General features: G+C 46.8%; 1 protein-coding gene across 1 annotated transcript; it reads left to right on the top strand.

Moving 5' to 3' along the window:
- The first annotated feature begins 798 nt into the window (after window positions 1–798).
- Window positions 799–3,983, top strand: LOC119328238. Its single transcript, XM_037601252.1, has 6 exons — window positions 799–1,370; window positions 1,454–1,567; window positions 2,135–2,215; window positions 2,997–3,169; window positions 3,246–3,342; window positions 3,589–3,983. The coding sequence occupies exons 1-6, from the start codon at window positions 1,065–1,067 to the stop codon at window positions 3,700–3,702; spliced, it is 885 nt and encodes a 294-aa protein (XP_037457149.1). The 5' UTR covers window positions 799–1,064; the 3' UTR covers window positions 3,703–3,983.
- Window positions 3,984–23,401: the final 19,418 nt, after the last annotated feature.

The following is a 23,401-nucleotide window of genomic DNA, read 5'->3' as shown; positions in this document are numbered from 1 at the left end:
GTGCAACTAGACTACATTACAAGCCAACTAAACATCAATGTGTGTGCGACTAGACTACATTACAAGAGGAGGTTGCACATCGACTTTCGTCGAGGCAATAGACTAGTCGCACATCAAAGTTGTCGTGGTTGCTAGGTTGTAACCTCATACGAAGGCGCAGCTCCAAACATTAGTTTTGGAAAAAAGTTGCACGATGTAGTAATAAAGTTGCACAATGCAGTAATAGAGTTGCACTATATAGCTCCAAAGTTGGCTTCGAAAAAAATTCGTCAAAATATACCCATGCGAGATCTAGTTTCAAAGATCTCGTCGCGAGGATTTCAATGGTGAAAACAGATTTGAATTCCGACGCGCGGTTTGAAAGATATAGCTTTTTGAATTTTTAAAAACCCGAAATAAATGTAGATGGATCTGTCTTTCTTAAACTAAAGGAACAGTGTGAACGTATTTAATGCCACGCCTACATGCACTAGCAGACAAATAAATTACCACATGCATGCGCTGTGAGAGCCGGCCGCTCGGTTCGACCAAAAAGTGCGCGACCACTTTTTAGATTTCAGGCAAGAAATGTGTTACTAGTCCATGGGTTATCCACAGCCAACCTCTCCGATAACGGTGGGTGACCTATTTTTCCTTTCATTTATTCATTATTTTAGCGCCGGCGAAGTAAATACTATTACAGTGACCGACGGACGGCGACGCGAGTGACGGACGGCAACGGATCCCTGTGCGTGCTGCGTGCGTGTGGGTGTGCTGCCCGGAAGACGGGATCTTTCCTTCCCTGATTCCAGCACATTGTTGTTCCATCCAATGATGATGCGCTAGTCGCTAATCCGCACGAATTATCCGCAAGAATATCAGGGCTGGGGTTTCTCGGCGTTGGCCACGGGCGGAGCCACAGAAATGGGGGCCGAGAGCAGCGGCTAATTTTAGCCAGCAGCGCGGAGGAAAAAGCCTGAGGCATCCGCTCGCCCGCCTGCCTCCAAGAAACCGCGGCGATCTGTCGCCTATCCAATCGCCGCTGAACTCTAATTCGATTTGGTTTTCCTGGGCGCTGGGAGAGGATGCAGTGGGTGGGCCTGAGCTCGCCGCCGGCGGCGCCGACGGTGGTCTGGATGCGGCGGCGTCCAGGAACAACGAGATGGCCGCAGAGTAGCTCGTCCGCCGCACGGAGGGCGGTCGTGGCGGCCGCGTCCTCGTCCCCACCGTCATCCGATGCCAACTCGAGCTCCAACTCGCCGGGCAGTGACGAGGAGGCGGAGGAGGCCGCGGGGAAGGCGGAGGGTGACAAGACGGCGGCGGCCTTCTTGTTGAGGAGCCAGAAGTACGCTATGCTCAAGCAGCAGCTCGCCGTAGCCGCCCAACTCGAGGTACAGCCCGCAGAATGCAAAAATTGCTACCAACCAATGCAAATCTGTGCTGCTCGGCGACTGTAAGTTGCGATTTGGTGCAGGATTACAAGGAGGCTGCGAGGTTGAGGGACTCGTTGAGGTTGTTCGAGGAAGAGGAGCCCGTCCTCCGCCTCCGCCGCTCGCTGAAAAAGGCGGTCGAGGAGGAGAGGTTTGCGGTACTGCACTCATCCATTGCCATTGTTCCTGCTGCCAATTTTGCTACATCTAGCTTCTAGTTGCTACATTTCCATACAAGAACATGTAGAATTCCCCTTTAGGCATTGGCAAAGCTGGATCTTACGGTCTTACCATCCAGCTACGGTAAGAATAGCTGATTAAACCAAAATGACGCAGCGGCTTAGTATAGAAGTACGATGCTGCACGGCTTCTATCTCTCATTCCTGTGCTGACCACTGATTCAACAATTTAACTGGATGCCTTAGTATTTTTCTTCCTCATGTTTGAAGAGTCTATTGCAATGAAAGGAAGTCTTAAGGCAGACATTTTAACAAGCATGCGGCCATACTCGATCTCCTCTGTTCCACTCATGGTTGGAAATTGTGCCTTTTCTGTTATCATTGTTTGAACTGTCAATGTGATCAATACTTATGCTCAATTTATACCACTTCACTGTTATAGGCTTAGAGCTATTTCGTTGTCTTGCTGGTCTCAAGCAAACATGTTTTGTTCACCTCTTAGCATTCTATGATGTTCATAAATTTTTCTGCACTTATACTTTTCAGGATGCTGCCAAGTACAGAGATGAACTGATGATTTTGGCTCCGCACTCCCTCCTCAAATGTTCTAGTGATGCTACAACTCTGGTATTTCTTCTGGTTGAATAATTCTCTGATGCTGCAACTTTGTTATCTTTTCTAAAACTGAATACTGACATCTCCCTTTCACAACACACAATCTGCTGAGTTTTCTAGGTAATCATTCGGCTGTTCGAACTTCAGCATTAAGGTTTACTATAATTTTCTATGACATCATTGGAGCGCTGAATAGACACCAGTTAGTTATGTGAGCAAGAATTCACTAGGAAACTTAGTAACTACTATGAAAAGCGAAAGAAACATAAGAGGCCAACAGGGTCAGGGTCTAGGAATTTCTTTGTACCTCACTTGGTCAAAACTGCACGCTTTGTGCACGACTAGGTCAATCCACATGTTAGGGCACTCTTTTCTTTTTAACATAATCTCAACCTTTACTGGTGTTGGGTCTACTGCCCAGCTTTTTGTACATGTTCTAGCATGCATGTTGAATTTACATGTGCCGTGGTTGATGTGCAATGCACCACTTCCCAACTCTGTTAATTTTTTGATTTAATTACATTTTATTGGAGGGAACTACTTTACATGAAAGATGTGGTTGTGCGATGCTATTTCACATGTATAACTTGGGATGGCTGTAAGGATATGTTTTTTTGGAAGTTCCGCTGTTAAGGAAAAGCTGAATCAACCTAGGAATTGATCAGAACTACTTATTTTCTCATAATCTTCGTCATAGTACTACATTTTAATGATATAGATAAAAAAATTCTTTACAACGTTGACCAATTTCAACTTGTTTTCCTAATATTGTTGAGAAATTTGGATGTTACAGGGGATAAGGGTTCAAGTCAGGAGTGTCTATATTGAAAGCCGGAGCCAACCCTTAAAGGGGAAGTTCTTTTTTGCCTACAGAATCAGAATTACAAATAATTCTCAGCGTGCTGTACAGCTTCTCAGGCGACACTGGATTGTCACTGATGCAAATGGAAGGACAGAGAATGTTTGGTTAGTCTGTGATATAATCACCATATTGTAATTATCTTAAGCAAAACACTAATATGACTTGTTCAATTCTTGTCAGGGGTGTTGGTGTAGTGGGAGAGCAACCTGTGATATTCCCAAAGACGGGTTTTGAGTACTCATCCGCATGCCCACTAAACACTCCAAATGGGAGAATGGTAAGATGATACAGGTTTCTTTTCTTGCACAATTTCTTCACAGCCCATGCCTCCATGTTTTTAAAGAAGACAGTACTGGTCAACTTTTACCCGCACGAGAGATTCTTATGATTCTTTGATCTCTGGAGCTCATACCCAAGAATCCTCGACTCAGTTGTTTTGAGCTGTTTGTTGCATTTGGATGTTTACGCCTTGTGGCATATCTGAAAAGTTAAGCTTGACCTGAATAAATGTTCTGAATTGCAGGAAGGTGATTTTGAGATGAAGCACATTGACAAGGTTGGATCCTCGACATTCAATATCGCTATCGCACCATTCTCTCTGTCAATCCTCGGGGACGACAACGACGCTCCCCTCTGAAGGTGATTGAGTAGCAGGGCGAGTTTGAAGAAAACGGCAATGCCAGTAAGAGTTTGCACAAATACACAAACACTTGTTAGCGAAGTATTTAGAGCACAGAACTTAGTCCAGACTGATGTTATATCTACTATGAAAAAAAGAGTCAAATGTGAATGGTGGAGGTATTGGAATGTATGGAAATTAACACGGATCTTGTAAATTTGTGGGCTATGAGCGCTTACTGTATCAATTCCACTTTTGAATGTACAGCACATAGAAAGGTCTGTTGATTTGCGTGTTTAGTGGAGTGTGGCGTTGCAGAGGCCGGGCTCCATGGAGCCCGTTTTGCAAAATAATAATAATATATATATTTATTTAAAATTTTAAAAAATGGTCAATTTTTTTATACAAGTACATATGCATGTTCTTCAAGTAGGTACAGGTTTCATCAGGTAATTCGATTATTTGCGTGCTACAAAAAAATAGATAAATATCTAGCCCAAAAACAACAAACAAAAAGCCCATTTTAATCTGTGTGTATTTATCTTTTTTGTATACATTACATATGACCATATATGTTCATGAAATTTTATATGTGTATATTACAAACCACACACATCTATGTATATACCTTTTTTTTCAATATGTGGGAATAGTATTTTCGGTGAAAAAATTAAAGAGCTCTATGGAGCTCAGCCTCTGTATGCACTTTTCGGTGTTTAGTGCCTCTTTGATCCGAGGATCGTTATTGTTAGGAATTATTGGTACGTAGTTGTTTGATTTGTATGATGTTGTGTTAATCTGGTCACACTAAAATATACAGGAAAACTTCAAATGTAGAAGTATAAATTTGGTGATCTACCTACATCGTGAAATATCACTGCACATGATAGAGCAGTAAAAAAGAAAAAGAAAAATGTAATATTTTATATGCACTAACTGAAAGTGGAATAAGCGGATGGATATAATAATCCCTAACAGTAATGCTAATTGGCGAACGTTTGCTGGAAAGAAACTCCCCACGAACGCCTTCACAGCCATTTGATCGAGATACACGGTGGTAGTTTTTCAAAAAACATTGCCTTCTCTACAAGGAATTGTCATGCTAGTCTAAAATTGGCTACCACCCCTGTAACTAAAATTACCATGAAAAACATTCGCAAATACCATCCTCCCCAACGAGCATTCGCCATCTAAGAGGGTCCATTTCTGAAGTATTTAATATGACATATACATACCAAGTGGTCAGCTTGGTAAGCTATCAACAAAAAAAATATGACATATACATACATGTCATATGTGGTTTGGTCATCACATGAGTAAGAAGTTTGTTACCCCTTCGCCCCTAAAGAGGCGGCATATCAATTGAGTCAACTAGATTACCCGTTGCGCCAAATGGCCCATGGTTCTAGTTCAAACCCAGAGTTGTTTGCTAAAAAGTGCTTATCACCGTGGTAATATTTTGTATCCTTTGTAATGCTTAAAAATGAGGAGAACGATTATTTGAAAATATGTAGCATCATATTCAATTATCTGTACCATTTTCTTCCATCTTTATAAATTTCTATGATAATATGGGAAAAAAAGGCATACACTGGTTTATTATACTAGTAAGCTTGCACGTGCAATGCACGTCTGACTTACCATCAAATATGCTAATCTTTATTTGCAAGAAAGCAATATTTTTCATATAGACAAAACCTCCCGAACAACAAAATATTATCAGATGTCATCATCTATCTGAACCGTCATATAAAGCATTGAAAATGGTCGAATGATTTAGAAGCTGATCTGTTGATAAGTATACTTTGGCTCTGGTAGCACTGAATATTAGTTCCAACAAAAAAAGAGCTGAAAAAGGCACAGTAATTCAGGTTGCCCACAAAAGTCCATGTATCCATCACATATTTTTCATGTGTATGATCATGAACTTACCTAAAACAAAACAATCAAGAAGACTGTCATCCAATAATCCATTAGAAAACTGGAACGAAATGCCTACTGGTAAGGTGCTTCTAGTATTGGAAATTTTCTAGATTCTAACGCCTAACAACGTAGATATGTTAACATTCAACACCTAACAAATAGTATGCTCCACCATGTGTCTCAGAAAGTAGATATGTCATGATAGTATCCAAGGTTTCCAAGTATGAGAGGTCTCCAAAATTTCTAAACATAACCAAATCTAAATTCCATGTATTTGCAGCCTTGAGAAGAATTTATACGATCATGAATTCAAATAAATGATTTGAAAATCGTCAAAGATAATGCACCAATGAATCAGTAGCAGCAGTAACCTAGCTCCAGCCTCGCACATATAATATACCTTAGGCATGACGAAGAGAGCCAATTTTCCTAGGAAGAATATTATGTAAAGCTGTCAATTCTCAAGTTCCTAATTCAGAAATACATAAAGGCCTACATCACAATTAATACATGCCATGTCAATTCTCAAATTCCTATTTCAGAATTACATAAAGGCCTACATCACAACTAATACATGCCATGTCAGTTCTCAAATTCCTATTTCAGAACTACATAAAGGCCTACATCACAATTAATACGTGCCATGGCACTGAAAGTATGCATGTAAATGATGATATGAAAAAACACTGTATTTTCTATTAACAAGTAGAATGGAAAACAAAATCCTATATGTAATATCTGATGTTGTTATGCTAACGACATGGATGTCACGACTTCTGTACAGCAAACATCAAAGTAGGTAAATTGTGAACTTATGACCTATGAATCTACTACGTACTGTACATGAAATAAAACTTACATTCATTGCTATAATTCAGCATTTGGTGTGAGCTTAAGATAACATACAACAACTGAATATTGCAGCATGTTAAGAACTCCTTGCCTACCTAGAAAGCTAGAAATATTTGCAACAAAAAGGCACCAAATCTCTATCTTCCGCCACACAGAGATCCCCAAGACCACCTGAACTTTCAATCAAATGGATGATTAATCACTACACGTCAACATTAGCTCCCCCAAAAAAGTACAAACCAAACCGTGACTTGAGAGGGAGATAAACGGATCGAGTTTAATCATGGTCCCACATATTCCAAGTTTTCCTTGCTATTGTTATTTCGATCTGTGCACACAAATAATCAGGAATTAATTGACATAGAGCGAGGAATTAGCAGGAAGACATAGAGGAATAGTACAGGCTACAGAGTAATCTTCTCCGAACCACAAGACAGAGCACAACCAGCTTCCTCTTCCCAACGCCAAGCCGCCAACCCCTCTGCATCCTCCGAGAGCAGAGCAGAGCATAGCCGGCAGCACGACAACACGCCTGCTTCACGCCCTTACAGGAAACCCCTCTCCATCCTCGGGCGCAGTAGTGCCCCTACCCACCAAACGCGTACAGCAGGCCAGCCGCGCACGCCTGCCATCTGCTCTCTGACCGCGCCGCCGACGGAACGAAGCCTGTCCGAGGCAATGGCTGAACCGGCCTCACCTGCACCATGAAGCGTGGCTGCGACCTACTCTCGACCCGTATGCCATACCCGCTACCTCGGCTTCTTGCTCGTCCTCTTCGTCCTTACAGTATTCCTGCTCATCCCAATTTCCGAGCGTAGCAGAGGTCAGAGCAGAGGGCGAGGGAGAGGCGCATGGTGCCGGCAAGTGAGTGGAATAGGACCATGGAGGAAGAAGGAGAACTCCTGATGCGCCAGCCCCGCGCCATCAACGACCGCTCGTCGACGTCCAAGACGCCCATGATCCATAGCTAACCCACGTCCGCCTCCACATCCTTCTTCGGTTTGCCGTAGGCGACCTGAGCGGTGGTGGCGAGAGTTAGTTGTGGTTGGAGGCGCTGGAAACCAGTGGGGGATTGTGGGAAAGAGCAGCGAGAGGGAGAGGGCAAGAGGGGCACAGGGATCTCGGGAAGATCGACAAGGGGAGTGATCCTCGGCAGAATTTTCAAGAAAGGAGCGGGGCATGGCGGGGGAATATTTGTCCGCTCGACAGAGTATAGAGCTAGTTTGGTTCTTGTCCTGGGGGCTACGCCTGAGAAAAAGTAATGCCTGAGAATAGCCTGGGCATTTGCTAGTTTCTGCCTGGCCAGGCACGCATGCAACCATTGTGTTTGGTTTGAGTAGCTAGCCTGGAGAACGTGCTACATAAAAAGGTGTGCTAGTTTCTGACACACAATGCAATTAATATATGTATTTGGTCCAGGCAGCCTAGCCAGGCGTGGAGAGAAGGACGCATGAGCCAGGATGATCCTCCTTCCTGGGCTAAACACCATATTTTATTTGAATTTTTTAATTGGGCCAGGCTAATGAGAAATCCAGGCCAGGCAACCTTTTCTTGTTTCAGGCACCAACCAAACAGCTACCAGGCAGGCTTCAGGCACAAGCCAGGCCAGGCGCCGTGAGCCGTGGAAGCCAACCAAACTGACCCATAGTCCGTCAACGTTAAGTGCTATGTGCAATCCTAACCTCTGTTTCAGGCCGTTAGATATCATTAAGTGGGATAATCTGATGGCATAAATTAATCTGGGTACACATAATGGGGTTGTTATAGAAAAGAAAATGTTCTCTTGTTTAATAGTAGGATTGATACTCCCTCCGTTCCTAAATATTTGTCTTTCTAGATATTTTAACAAGTGACTACATACATCCGTGTGTGGTAGTCCATTTGAAATGTCTAAAAAGAAAAAATATTTAGAACGAAGGGAGTATTCATCAGGGTGCCATGAAATGTGGGCCTAATTTGTGCCTCTTTGCCTAGATCTAATCTAACCCATTGCACCAAATAACACAGATTCAAGCCTCTTCCGGCAGTAGGTCCACTGTGTCTTAGGGGTAGTGGTAAATACATTATAGTAGCATGGCTTCAACAAAAGTGTACTTCCGTGAGAACCAAATACTTCGGTGACTTTATAAGGCCCTTTTTTCCTAGTAGGGTATGTTGGCCTGTAGCTTCACTAGTCATTGGTGTGGCTGTTATTGCCGTTGCACCACACAATCCTCCACCTTTCCGTAGATAAGAAAATCACAACTGACAACCTTGAAGCACATGAGCAGAAGCCTATAGTTTGTTTGCGCATTAATTCTTACATTACTCGGAGTTTAAATGTTACAATCTCGTTCTACAAGTTCCATGACCTCATCTGGTCCAGAGCCTATCCAAACCATAGTTTGGCGGTACACCCTACCTGTCGGTGTACTAGAGTAGGGGTACCCTAATATCCCGAATTTGTGCACGGGCAGTTGCAGCACCCCGCGGCAAGGCTTGCCGGGTGACCGCCAAGGTCCTCCGTGGTTCCTTTGGAGCCATTCAAGAACAAATTATTCAAGCCAAGGAGACAAGGCCCTGGCAAGAGGAGCTTGCCGGGAAGGCCAACCAAGGCATCTCAAGGAACTTGCCGCGGCGCGCCACGCGTCCCGGCTAGGCCCGGTGAGCGACAAGCTTCCGGACGCGACAACACAACGACCGCGGCAAGGCGCTTGCCGCGGCAAACTACCACTCTGTACCCACGCTCCAGCACATCCACCAACGTGTCGCCCTGGGGCCTTTTCAGGCGCGCGTGGCGAGAGGCCGTGCAGCCAGCGGTGCGCAGTGGCAAGCGACGCTGACAAGATAGCCATCGTGGCAAGCGGTGGCGTCCCTGACGGTCCCTTTTTGCACTATTTGGGCGACGCAGACGGGCATTTAATGCCTTTGTCCCCTGCCGTCAGGGTTAGGTATGATACACTGTACAGGTAGTTGTACCAACCGCAATTCCTTTTCCATTTTTACCCTTGTCTACGTTGCCACCTGTCGGAGACCCCTTTAGCATATAAAAGGAGGCCCATGCGCAACGTAGAGGGGGGTTCGAAGGCAGAAAAACACTCACGCTCGGTCTCGTTAGCAGCTAGTGTGTACTGTAGCACTCAGCGCTCCCGAGCAAGAACTCAATACACTCAGACATGCAGCAGTAGGAGTGTTATCTCTCCGGAGAGCTCCGAAGCTGGGTAAACTGCTCGTGTGCTTCGCCTCGATCCGCTCTTCGTGCGATCTCCGCCCCCCGTCGAACCGAAAGGGGCTCGGTCCGCCGGCCCCATAGGTGTTCGTGGATCAGTTTCCCCGACATCTTTGGCGCGCCAGGTAGGGGGCGTCGAGGTTGTGTGAACCTGATCCGGCGTTCACACAAGCTAGATCTTCATTTTCTTCATCGACATGCCACCGAAGAAGAAGGCTTCGGCGGCAGCTGTTCCGTCCACGTCGATCCCACCACCACCGGAGCAAACGAGTGGTGGGGTAGACGCCGGCGGAAGAACGGGCATCGACGAGGGAGCTCACGGTGCTGCCAGGTCCAAGGACAAGGCTGCACAGACCTCGGCGTCCGTACATGCACCGCGCCCATCTCAGGAGGCGCAGGACCGACAGTGTCATGGCATTCGCAGTGCCATACGTTTGTTGAACCAAGATCGAGCCGGTGGATCTCGGGGTGCTCAAGACCAGCATGCACGCCAACATGTTGGCACGAGCGAGACATGGTCGCCTGGACGGGATACTGCTCCTTCTAACATAGTTAGAAGTCCGAGCATATCCCGCTCCTCGCACCGTTCGCCACTGCCGCCCACCACTCCAGCAGAAGCTTTGGCGCGAGCTCAACTGCTCCTGGATTACCCTCCAACGGCAGACAAGATCGATCAATGGAGGGCCACCATTCAGAGTCTCATCGGCTTCACCAATGACGACACTCCGCGGCAGCCGAGTACATCGCTGCCGCGGCAGGACTGCCAGGCACGAGCCGATGGCGACGAAACCGGTGGGGGTGCAACCACCATGCACTCTCCACCCCGAAGGCCAAGATCGCCGACTCGCCGGATCCACATCGACAGCGACTCCACCGCATCATTAGATCCACGAGCTCGTCGCGATCAACGCCAAGTTCTTCACGAACGACAGCAAGAAGACGCTCGTACTCGCATCGAGCGCCGAAGAGAAGCACGGCGTCAATCGGACCAGCGCGCTGGGCCCTCTGTCGACATGCATGCGCCAGGGGAACCAGGAGACTTGCCGTACGCGGTAGGTTGCCCTGCGTTCACTCGTGAGCTGCGGCAAGTCCAGTGGCCCAACACGAAGAATTTCAAGCCAGATGTACCAGAGAAGTACGACGGCAAGTCGCATCCGTTGGAGTTCCTCAGCATCTACACCATCGTGGTGCAAGCTGCCGGGGGGCGGGACGACAAGATCCTGGCCAACTACTTCCCGCTGGTGCTCAAGCCCAATGTCAGATCCTGGCTCATGCACTTGCCGGACAACTTCATATCCTCCTGGGCAGACCTATGCCATCAGTTTGTCGGCGCCTTTACAGGCGGCCACAAGCCTCATGGCCAAGAGAGCGACCTTCATCTGCTCGCCCAAAAGGAAGGAGAGCCCCTGCGCAAGTACATTCAGAGATTCAGCCGCGTACAGCATAACATCCCAGATGTCCACCCTACCGCGGTAATCAGCGCGTTCCATCAGAACGTGCGAAACCGCAGGATGCGGGAGGAGATGGAGATGTGCAAGATCAGAGACGTCAGTGAGCTATATGCCCTGGCCGACAAGTGTGCACGTGCTGAGGAAGGGAGGAAACTCCCCGGAGAGAATACAGGAGCAGGAGGATCTGATAGTGAGGAGGCTGCCCCGGCAAAGAAAAACCGGCGGCGAAACAACATGAAGAAGAAAGGCAAAGATGTGCTAGTCGTTGAGCAGTCCGGCAACGGAGGTGGCGCCAAGAAAGCCAAAGCTGGTAGCTCCGGCGAGGAGATTGCCGCAGGCACCAACTACCAAGCTGTGGCAGTCGCCAACAAGCAGTACTGCAAGATCCACCACACCAAGGGCCATGACCTCCAGAGCTGCAAGAAGGTCGAGCAGCTTGTCGAGCAGCAAAAGGCTGAATACGAGCGACGCGACAAGGAGAAAGCCCAGGAAGGTGCTGGAGGAGCCGGCAAGAAACGCCCCGGTCGAGGAGGACGCCGTGGCAAGGCCAAGCAGCGGCAAGGAGACAGACCTCCCCGCGGCCGCGACAAGGATGAAGATGACGACGACGATGAAGATATGGATGATGACGAGACTGATGAGCAGGAGTTCCAGAAAGCCACCGAGGTCCTGTGCATTGACGGCGGTGCTTCTCTGCATACTTCACACCGCCAGCTCAAGCAGTGGGTGCGAGAAGTCAATGCGGCAGAACCACCTGTCGAGTCACACAAGCCTCTGAAATGGTCCAGCACGCCTATCGTCTTTGATATTGAGGACCACCCTGATCGCATAACTGCGGTCGGGTGCTTGCCGATGTTGGTTTCACCAACTATCCACAACCTCAAGGTCACTAAGATGCTAGTTGACGGCGGGGCCGACTTGAACTTGATCTCCTCCGCGGTACTCCAGAAACTCCAGATCCCTGATGGTGAGCTCGAAGAGACCGGCACATTCCAAGGAATCAATCCGGGAAGGAGCAAGCCAAAGGGAAAGATCACGTTGCCGGTGACATTTGGCAGCGAGCTGAACTTCAGGACTGAGAGGGTCACTTTTGACGTTGCTGACTTTCCATTGCCTTACAATGGGATACTCGGCCGTCCAGCACTCGCCAAATTTATGGCAGCCTCTCACTATGCATACAACATGCTGAAGATGCCAGGCCCGATAAGTGTCATCTCTGTCCCTGGCGACAAGAAGGATGCTCTTATCTGCGCCGACAAGATCTACCGGGAAGCAGCAGCCGCAACAGATTGCAAGTCACTTGCCGTTGAAGCTCCCGGGGCAAAGAAGAAGACCAAGTCCGACAAGAGTTCTGATGCCCACTCCGGCAAGCGCACCTCTTCGGAGTGCTGCGCTACCGTCGAGGACGCACCATCGAGCTCCACCGGCAAGTATAAGAAGACAATGGCAGCTCCACCAGAGACCAAGAAGGTGTCCGCCAAGGAGGATGGCACTGGTGGTACCTTCACCATCAGTGCCACTCTCGACCCTAAATAGGAAAGCACGCTCGTTGCTTTCCTGCGGGCGAATGTTGACGTATTTGCATGGCAACCGTTTGACATCCCCGGTGTTCCCAGGAAAGTAATCGAGCACCATCTTGCCGTCTGTCCTCTTGCATGGCCCGTCAAGCAGAAAGTCAGGAAACAGGCAGTGGAGCGCCAAGAATTCATCGCAGAAGAAATCAAGAAATTGGAAGCAGCAGGCCTTGTCAGAGGAGTGCTCCATCCTACGTGGTTGGCCAACCCTGTAGTCATGCGCAAGGCAAACGGGAAATGGAGGCTTTGTATCGACTTTACCGATGTCAATAAAGCTTGTCCCAAAGACCCATTTCCCTTGCCGCGCATCGACCAGATTGTTGACTCCACGGCCGGATGTGACTTGCTTTCATTTCTTGATGCATACTCAGGATACCATCAGATCTTCATGGCAGAAGAGGATGAGGAGAAGACCGCATTCATCACCCCATGTGGCACATACTGTTTCGTACGGATGCCTTTCGATTTAAAGAATGTTGGTTCAACATTTGCAAGGGTAGTCCATGACGCTTTTGAGCCACAAATACACAGAAATGTGGAAGCCTACATGGATGACATAGTGGTCAAGAGCAAGGACAAGGCGACTCTGATTCAAGATTTAGACGAAACCTTTGCAAATCTGCGCAAGATCAACCTCAAGCTTAACCCCGAGAAGTGTGTGTTTGGAGTCCCCTCCGGCAGGCTTCTCGGGTTCTTCGTGTCTCAGCGGGGAATTGAAGCCAATCCCGACAAGATCAAGGCCATTGAGCAGATTGAAGCACCAAAGCGCGTCAAGGATGTACGAAGACTTGCCAGTTGCATAGCTGCTCTCAGCAGGTTTATCTCTAGGTCTGCTGAGCGCGCCCTGCCATTTTTCAAAATATTGAAAAAGGCAGGTCCAATGAAATGGACTCCGGAAGCGGAGGCTGCACTGCAGGACTTAAAGAGATACCTGTCCTCCACTCCAACACTTGTCGCACCTAAGCCACAAGAGAAGTTGCTGCTATATATAGCGGCAACCAATCAAGTGGTTAGTGCTGCGTTAGTAGCAGAGAGGGAGGCGGATGATGAGCCAGCAACCACGGCAGATGCATCCAGCGACAAGCAGGGGACTTCACCGGCAAGCTCTGGTCCCGACAAAGATGGATCTGCGTAGGCGCGTGAGAAGATGCAGAAAAGAATGGTGCAGCACCCAGTTTACTTTGTCAGTTCCCTTCTGCAGGGGGCTAGGTCAAGGTACTCTAGTGTGCAGAAATTGCTTTTTGGCCTTCTCATGGCCTCGAGAAAGCTGCGCCATTACTTCCAAGCACATGAGATCACAGTCGTCACTCGTTTTCCGCTGAAGAGGATACTGCAAAATCCAGAAGCAACAGGCAGGATTGTCGAGTGGGCACTGGAATTGTCAAGCTTTGGCCTCAAGTTTGAGAGCACTTCAACTATCCAAAGCAGAGCATTGGCGGAATTCATAGCAGAGTGGACGCCAACACAAGATGAAGAAATGCCAGAAATGAGCATCCCCGTCAAGGAAGCAAGCAAAGAGTGGCTGATGTACTTTGATGGTGCCTTCTCGCTGCAAGGCGCCGGTGCGGGTGTGCTACTTGTTGCACCCACCGGAGAGCACCTCAAGTACGTAGTCCAGATGCACTTTCCCAAGGAGCAAGCAACGAACAATACCGCAGAGTATGAAGGTTTGCTTGCCGGTCTCAGGATCGCAGCAGACCTTGGGATCAAGAAGCTCATTGTCAGGGGTGACTCACAGCTTGTCGTCCGCCAAGTGAACAAGAATTATCAGAGTCCGTTGATGGAAGCTTACGTTGATGAAGTGAGAAAGCTAGAAGAGCACTTTGACAGCCTACAGATGGAACATGTTCCAAGAGCTCAGAACGACATTGCCGATGGCCTGTCGAAGTGCGCCGCACTTAAGTTACCTGTGGAACCAGGGATCTTTATGCTCAGACTGACTCAACCGTCTGTAACGCCATCAACTGGACAGAGCAAGAAGAGGAAGTTGATTTCTGGTGACTATTTTCCGGCAGAGCTCCCCGAAGCCGCCGCCAAGAAGGTCCTCAAAATCAACACCAAGGGTGCTGAGGAGTAGTCTGCTCCGGCAAGCCCTAGGGTTTGTTCCGTTGATGCAGACGCTCCCGACAAGTTTTGCTCCGGCAAGCTTGCCGGGGAACGTGAAGCTCCGGCTGAGCCGCAGGTTCTCGCCGTAGAAGCGGATGTTCCCGCAGCAACAGATGTACCTTTAGTCCTTGTTGTCGAGCCGCAAGCTCCAGCATGGGCACAACAGATTGTCCGTTTCCTTCAGACAGGAGAACTTCCCGAAGAGCAAGAAGAAGCGGAAAGAGTAGCCCGACAGTCAAGTATGTACCAGTTTGTCGACAACACACTATACAAAAGAAGACTCAACGGCGTGAAATTGAAGTGTATTCACCGGGAAGACGGGCAAAAGCTGCTGGCAGAGATACATGGAGGCATATGTGGTCATCACATTGGCGCAAGAGCACTTGCCGGCAAAGCGTTCCGGCAAGGTTTCTTTTGGCCGACAGCCCTCCAGGATGCAACTGCACAAGTAACCAAGTGTGAAGCATGCCAGTTCCATTCCAAACAGATACACCAGCTAGCTCAAGCTCTCCAGACGATCCCTTTATCCTGGCCATTTTTGGTCTGGGGGCTCGACATCCTCGGCCCCTTTCCCCGAGCTGTTGGGGGCTTTGAGTACTTGTACGTTGCAATCGACAAGTTCACAAAGTGGCCGGAAGTGAAAGCAATGAGGAAGGTGACAGCACAGTCAACAGTCAAGTTCTTCAGGTCGATTGTTTGCCGCTTCAGGATCCCTAACAGGATCATCACCGACAACGGCACGCAATTCACGAGCCGCACCTTCATGCAGTACGTCCAAGATCTTGGCGCCAAGGTCTGCTTCGCTTCTGTTGCTCATCCGAGAAGCAACGGTCAAGCGGAGAGGGCGAATGCTGAAGTGCTGCGCGGGCTCAAGACCAGGACTTTCGACAGGCTGCACAAGTGCGGAAAGAACTGGATTGAGGAGCTACCGGTGGTTCTTTGGTCGATCAGGACGACGCCAAATCGAGCCACTGGCCAGACACCTTTTGCTCTAGTCTATGGAGCAGAGGCAGTTCTCCCCACGGAACTCGGATACGGGTCACCTCGAGTGCTCGCTTATGATGATCTTGAGCAAGAGCAGTTGCGACAAGATGACGCGCTGCTCCTTGAGGAGGACCGTCTTCAGGCCGCTGTACGAGCTGCTCGATACCAGCAAGCTTTGCGCCGCTACCATAGCTGCAAAGTTAATGCTAGAAGTCTCGAGGAAGGCGACCTTGTTCTTCGGTGCGTTCAGTCCGCCAAGAATTCCAACAAGTTGACGCCGAAGTGGGAAGGCCCTTACCGGGTGAAACGAGTCATTAGGCCTGGCGCTGTCCGCCTTGAGACCGAAGATGGCATTCCGGTGAGCAACTCCTGGAACATTGAGCATCTTCGTAAGTTTTACCTGTAAGGCGCGGTTGCCGGAACCTGTTCCGGCAACCACCTTTTGTACAAGTCTTGCCGATGTTGCATGTAATCCTTTGTACGAAGCCGGGCGCAGACCCCGTGCATAAGTAAAGCTCATGTGCTCCGCACATCTTGTCAATTTCATGCTTTCTACTTTCCTTTGCATGTGTTATCTGACACTTTGTGCAGCGCCTACCGCCGGTAAGCAATAACGAGCCTTAAGGCTCCATATCTTTATTTTCTCTTTTTTCTCTTTCTCAAGGAAAGGAAGGTTCCCTCGCCCACAAGTTTGCCGGGGGGAAAGGAGAAGATAATGGTGTGGACCAGGCGTCGTTCAAGGAAGTTTCGCCTTACCGGAAAGCAAACGACAGAAAAGCTAAGTTGCCAAAGTTTGAGCAATCAGTTTTATTTTTTAAGTTATCTTCCTCGAACGACCGTGCTTTGTATGGAAAACCTGTGCGCGGAGGAACCAACTCGTAGCTAGTTGCGCCCTTACTTTGTTTCGAGTCCGCTCAACAACTTAAGTGAGATGCGACTAGTTGCGATGAGGTTTCTTGTCGGAAGCGGCACCGCCAGCAGGCTGCTGACGTCCCGCACTCAGCGCTCGCGGCCCAGGTGCCTGCGCCGACAAGTTCCCTAAAAGCGTAGGGCAAAAGCATATAAAGGAAGGAGTCAAGTAAAGGAAATAACATAACAATCGCTACCCGAAACAGAGTCATATTACAAGATAGCTTGTCGCAGCTCTAACAGATTGTTCTCATGACATGACCAGCAGCGACAAGAAAAAGAGAAAACAGAGCCAGTTCCAAAGCGGCAGCTGGGAGTACCTTCATACGCGGATGCGCTTGCGTCTCCGTCTCCGTCTCGCGTCAGCTCCTTCGCGGCGACCTGGGGGGGGGGGAAAGATTGCCCGCTCCTTTCGCAGTGCCGCGAGCCGCTGCGCCTCGGCCGACTTCACGACCTTCCCCTTGTCGGCTTTTGGAGCCATGGCGGAGGTGGTGAGAGAGATCGACGGCGTTGGTGGTGTTGGTGGCAATGGGGGGCGGAGCGCTGCTCTCTTTCAGCTTTGGGAAGAAGGGGGGAGCGGTAGAGATTTTTGAGATTGGAGTAGCAACCGGCGAGATGGGTGAACTGCCCCTGTTTCCCCTTCTTATAAAGAGGGAGGGGGCAGACATTCCGTCTTTCCGAATAAAGAAACCACCCACGATCTCTCCCATGACGCCGCATTTGGCGCATGCCGTTCGAGGAGGGCGCGGTGGATACAGAGCGAGATACGGCGTAACCCAGGCCGCGCGTGCCCGTGCCCTGTTTTGGGCCTGGCCCAACAACGCTCGGAACCGTGTGTGGCCCAGGCCCGGGGGCTCCTGTCGGTGTACTAGAGTAGGGGTACCCTAGTATCCCGAACTTGTGCACGGGCAGTTGCAGCACCCCACGGCAAGGCTTGCCGGGTGACCGCCAAGGTCCTCCGTGGTTCCTTTGGAGCCATTCAAGAACAAATTATTCAAGCCAAGGAGACAAGGCTCCGGCAAGAGGAGCTTGCCGGGAAGGCCAACCAAGGCATCTCAAGGAACTTGCCGCGGCGCGCCACGCGTCCTGGCGAGGCTCGGTGAGCGACAAGCTTCCGGACGCGACAAGACAACGACCGCGGCAAGGCGCTTGCCGCGGCAAACTACCACTCTGTACCCACGCTCCAGCACATCCACCAACGTGTCGCCCTGAGGCCTTTCCAGGCGCGCGTGGCGAGAGGCCGTGCAGCCAGCGGTGCGCAGTGGCAAGCGGCGCTGACAAGATAACCATCGTGGCAAGCGGTGGCGTCCCTGACGGTCCCTTTTTGCACTATTTGGGCGACGCAGACGGGCATTTAATGCCTTTGTCCCTTGCCGTCAGGGTTAGGTATGATACACTGTACAGGTAGTTGTACCAACCATAATTCCTTTTCCATTTTTACCCTTGTCTACATTGCCACCTGTCGGAGACCCCTTTAGCATATAAAAGGAGGCCCATGCGCAACGTAGAGGGGGGTTCGAAGGCAAAAAAACACTCACGCTCGATCTCGTTAGCAGCTAGTGTGTACTGTAGCACTCAGCGCTCCCGAGCAAGAAATCAATACACTCAGACATGCAGTAGTAGGAGTGTTATCTCTCCGGAGAGCTCCGAAGCTGGGTAAACTGCTCGTGTGCTTCGCCTCGATCCGCTCTTCGTGCGATCTCCGCCCCCCGTCGAACCGAAAGGGGCTCGGTCCGCCGGCCCCATAGGTGTTCGTGGATCAGTTTCCCCGACACTACCAAAATTAGCCAATGCATGACTAACATTATTACAACTTCGACGAGCATGAGTAATGCAAGAACTCCTTTCTCCCATACTACTAATTATCCCTCTAACAATGAAAGCATACCTAGACTTCTTCCTGTGTCCTTCTTTGATCATCCTGTCAGCATCCATACAGTCTGTTTCCACATCAATGGGTAGACTACTCCACTGTAGTGCCAAAGAAATTCATTCCTTTAATGCAAGAAGTTCAGCTTCTAACATGTCATCACTTTCAGTCATATGCAAGAAGTTCAACCTCTCAACAAATTTCCTAAACTTCACTCATATGCATTGGATGAATCACTTTCAGTTAGAGATTGGACATCCCAACAGGTCTCCTCCCAGTTGTTTCACACACCAATGTCCACTCAAGCCTATGACCAATTCCTATTGTTGGAAGACTCAATTCAAAACTAGGTGTAGCCTTAAGAAAATGATCAATGGGTTTGCAAATGTCAGAAAGGAAAATTCTCCCCCATTACAATGTACCACAATTTGCAACTACAACAAGAGAAACAAAAATATATTTAAATGGCTCTGGAAGAATGCCTGTAGACTCAGACACAAAATTTTCTTCTGGTTGTTACTTCATGACAGAGTCAACACAAGAAATCTTCTCAAAAGGAAAAGCTTCCATCTGGATTGCTATGAATGTGTTCTCTGTAATGATAGGACTGAGGAAACTCTGCGACATCTCTTTTGGGATTGTAATTTTGTGCAAAACTGCTGGCGCATTGTGTTGCCAAGGAGAAAACTGGGAATATCTTCATCAGATGACATTCAAATCATTTCCCAACTTCTTCCCAAGGGTATTGCCATGGAGATTATTATTCCAGGATGCTAGGAAACTTGGTGTCAAAGGAATGGGAAAATTTTCAGAAATGAAGCCCAAAGTGTGAGTCGTTGGAAATTCTGGCTAAAAGAGGATCTGAGTCTAAACGAAGCACTTAAACACCCCTCATAAGTGGATTAGGGATCATCTAGAATGGTTCCTTAAGAAGATTTCAGTCCTTTCTTTGTTAACATGTTAGAAAAAGCTGGCATAGGATAGAGTCATTTGGTCTTCTTCTTTTTTGTAAATATTTTACATCTCTTTATTATTAATGAAAATACCGTAGAACTATTGTTCTATGGTTGGTGCTTAAAAACATGTCATCACATGAAGTTATGCATCGGCAGGAGCTAAAGATAACAGAACCATCATAATCTCTAAGTACCATGCTTGTTCCAGCTTCATCTCCTAACACCAAAACACCTGTATTCAATTTCACTCTACCAGCACTTGGTCTAGTCCAAACAGTGTCAGCTTGAGCATGCACCTGCTCGCTCGTGATCTGCCTCTGAACATGGTTAATTCCCACTACTGTCTTCCCTTAAATAGGATCAATAATTGAAGCATCATGTAGGGCCTGCAAGGAAGAGAAGTAGCTAGCCAAAAAACGTATAGACACGTCCACCGGAGGTGGTCGTTTTGCATGTACTATTTCATTCCGTACAAACCATATTCTCCAAAAAAGCATCATAATGCAAGCCCTTCCATCCTCATGTAGTTCAGACAGAAGGTGCATGAACTAGTCCCGTCCTACTGATTTGGCATGAGCTCTATAGTTATAGTACCACAGATAAGAAATCATCAATTTGCAATATCCACTCACATATCAGGCAACATGTGCCAAGCAGCACATTGAGGTGAAGGTAATAGATAAGTAAAATATACATGCATGCTTATGAAGTTATGAGAGCATATGGATTTAGGAGGCACACAAATTATAGTCTATGAATCTACATGCAAATAAACATCATATCAGTATGCAACATTTCAGGCAGGAGGGCATGCAACATAGGAAATTCTAAAACATATGACAACAACTAGTCGTGCAACTTGCTCTCACAGTGAACAAACATTAAAATGTAGGAGTATATCTTTTGAGTACCAAGAAATCAAGGCAAACTTTTGCTTTTTATACCAAACGCATGGTATTCTAGACGAAATTGGTGTAGCGATGTGCCTCATCTAAAACCATGATGTTATACATAGAATTCATATTCAGTGATGGCTACCCGCTGCAAGATCCTTAAATTATCATAGGAAAATCCTCAATGAAAACACATGCACCTGCGAATTCATGGTTTTATTCACATGATAATGACACTACTAGTACGATCCTCAAATTCCAAGCCTTATATGCCATGGAAACATAATACGATACTTCAATTCTCAAACTTTATGATTCTTGGTGATAGGGCAACATTTGACAGATGCAAAATGTGTGTGAAGGGAGCCATACCGTTTTTCCTTTAAGAAGAGAGTTGTCTTGGTTTGGTTGAAACATAGAAAGGAAATATTCTGGGCAAACGGTGGAAGGATCTGAGATCTGACCACCACTAGAACTGCCAATGGTTTCACCTAGCAAAGAACAACATGCATAGGTCAAATCCAATGGTGCCATTTTATGTTTCCATGGGATATAAGATTTGGTGGGATTGGTGTGCGCGATCTTCATCACACCAGGCTGGATCTCCGAGCCCACTGTATCCCCTTCTTAAGCAGTTCTTGATCATGAATAATTCCTTACCAAATCACTCAAGCAACATGCGGAAACACCGTATCCAGAATATGTCTTTGAGGATAATACTTTTCCTTGAACAACTTCTCACACAACGAGTCTGGATAAACAAACAAATGCCACACCTGTTTAGCCAATAGAGCTTGATTAAAAAGTCTGAGATCACGAAGGCTCATGCCATTAATTTTTCCCACGCAACCAATGTGTTTTCCTTCTATCTTCTTCATCTCCCACTAAAAATTCCTTATAATTCGGGATAACTCCTCACAAAGAGAAATAGGAAATTTGAAAATTCTCATAGCATACACAGGTAGAGCATGAATTATTATTCTAATTAAGTCTTCTTTCACCCGACAAGAAGCATATGTTTCAATCCATTTAGACAGCCTTTTCAAAAACTTATCTTTAGTATACTGAAACTTACCAGCCTTCATTCTTTCCTCTGGGAATGGTAATCCTAGATATGTATCCTCAAATCCCTCCACGGTAATTTCTACGATAACCATAGTCACCACTTGGTTCTCCAAATTGCATTTTCCCCAAACATCATGGAACACTTATGAGGACTTAATAATTGTCAGTTCCCTTCTCATGCACCGTTAGAATGTTTTTAATGGCTAAATCCTGGTCGATCAAGGCCTTGAAAAATTACAGACTATCATATGCAAATAACAAGTGAGAAATACCAGAAGCTTGTCTATTCAACCTGAATTTCTGAAGAGCTCCCCTGGCACACGCTTCATTAAGCAGCATAGAAAGCACCTGGGCAACCAATAGGAACAAATACGAAGATAAAGGATCTCCCTGCCTAAGCCCCTAAGTAGGTGAAAATGACTAAAACAATTGACCACTAAAGCACACCACAAATTTCACCTAAGTAATACCCGTCATAATCTAGTTAATCCACTGCGCTGCAAACCCAAAGCCCCCATCATACATTGCAAAAATTGCGAATCACACGGTCATACACTTTGTCAAGGTCCAACTTATAAGCACAATATTTCCCTCTTAAATCCTTAAGCCTACTTAACGAATGCATACATTCAAAAGCTATGAGAGCATTATCAAAGATTAACCTTCCAAGAATAAACACACTTTGAGTAGGGGAAATCTTACCATCAGGAGCGATCGCATCCAGTTAACAAGACACTTGAAAATAATCTTGTAGATAACATTGCACAAATTGATTGGCTTGAAATCTTTGATCGATTGAGGATTCTTAATCTTCGGGATGAAAACAATAGTTGTATATTAATACCGTCCAACATAATTCTGGAAATAAAAAATTGCTGAATAGCTTTGACAATATCATCTTTGATTAAACCTTGTAAAAACCTTGCAGGAAAGCCATCCGGCCCCAGAGCTTTTAACGACCCCATTTGAAAAAGAGCATCACTAATTTCTTGTTCCATAAAAGGTTGAGGTCCCATGTTTCCTCAAACTGATATAACATGGAATGATTTCAACAAGAAATGCATATCATAAACCAAGTGGACAACTAATCCTGCAGATGGTGACTCTCCAAGAGGATTATAAATACTAGGCTGGTTTTCGCCCAGTTTTCTATTAATTAACTGGGCAATTATTTTCTTCTTCATTAATCATTGAGGCAAATATTTTTGCCTCCATTTTAGAAAATATATAAATACGGTTGTGGCGCTACATGTATTGCCAATATGGTGGTGTCTTGTGCATTGTAGACTATTACAAGGACATAATACTACCTATTTGCACTTGGTCCTAAATTTGTGTTTTAGTAGAATAAGATACTCTATTATTTACCTTTTTGTTTTTGTGCCTCTTCCATATGAATGGTGTTGCTGGTGATATCCATTTTAGATGACATGTTTGCCAAAAAAAATCTGTGTTACTTTATATTGTCCATATAGTTTATTTAATGAACAAGATATTATTTCTTAATTAAGGATCCTCATCCATACGAATGGTATCGATTTTAGATGTCATGTTTGCCAATTATTTTATAATTTCTATGTTACTATATATTGCCCATATAGTTTGTTCAATGAAACAATATATTTGTTCTTAAATTAAGGATCCTGGTCCATACGAATGGTATCTATTTTAGATGACATCTTTGCCATTTTTCAATAATTCTGTGTTACTCTATATTGCCCGTATAGTTTCTTTAATGAAACAAAACATTCATTTTCTCATACTTAAACTAAGGATCGTTTTACCTACTGAAACAGTTAGCATGTAACTTATGAAGGAGAGCCCCCTCTCCCGCGATTGTCCCCGCGCGCGCGTCATGGGATCTCCAAATATGCCGCTGGCGAGAGGCTCGATACTGATACATCTCCAACGTATCTATAATTTTTG

This window comes from Triticum dicoccoides, chromosome 1B, assembly GCF_002162155.2.
Source record: "Triticum dicoccoides isolate Atlit2015 ecotype Zavitan chromosome 1B, WEW_v2.0, whole genome shotgun sequence".
NCBI lineage: Eukaryota > Viridiplantae > Streptophyta > Magnoliopsida > Poales > Poaceae > Triticum > Triticum dicoccoides.
Note: the sequence above shows the minus strand (reverse complement) of the source record. Positions and strands in the feature narration are given on the sequence as shown.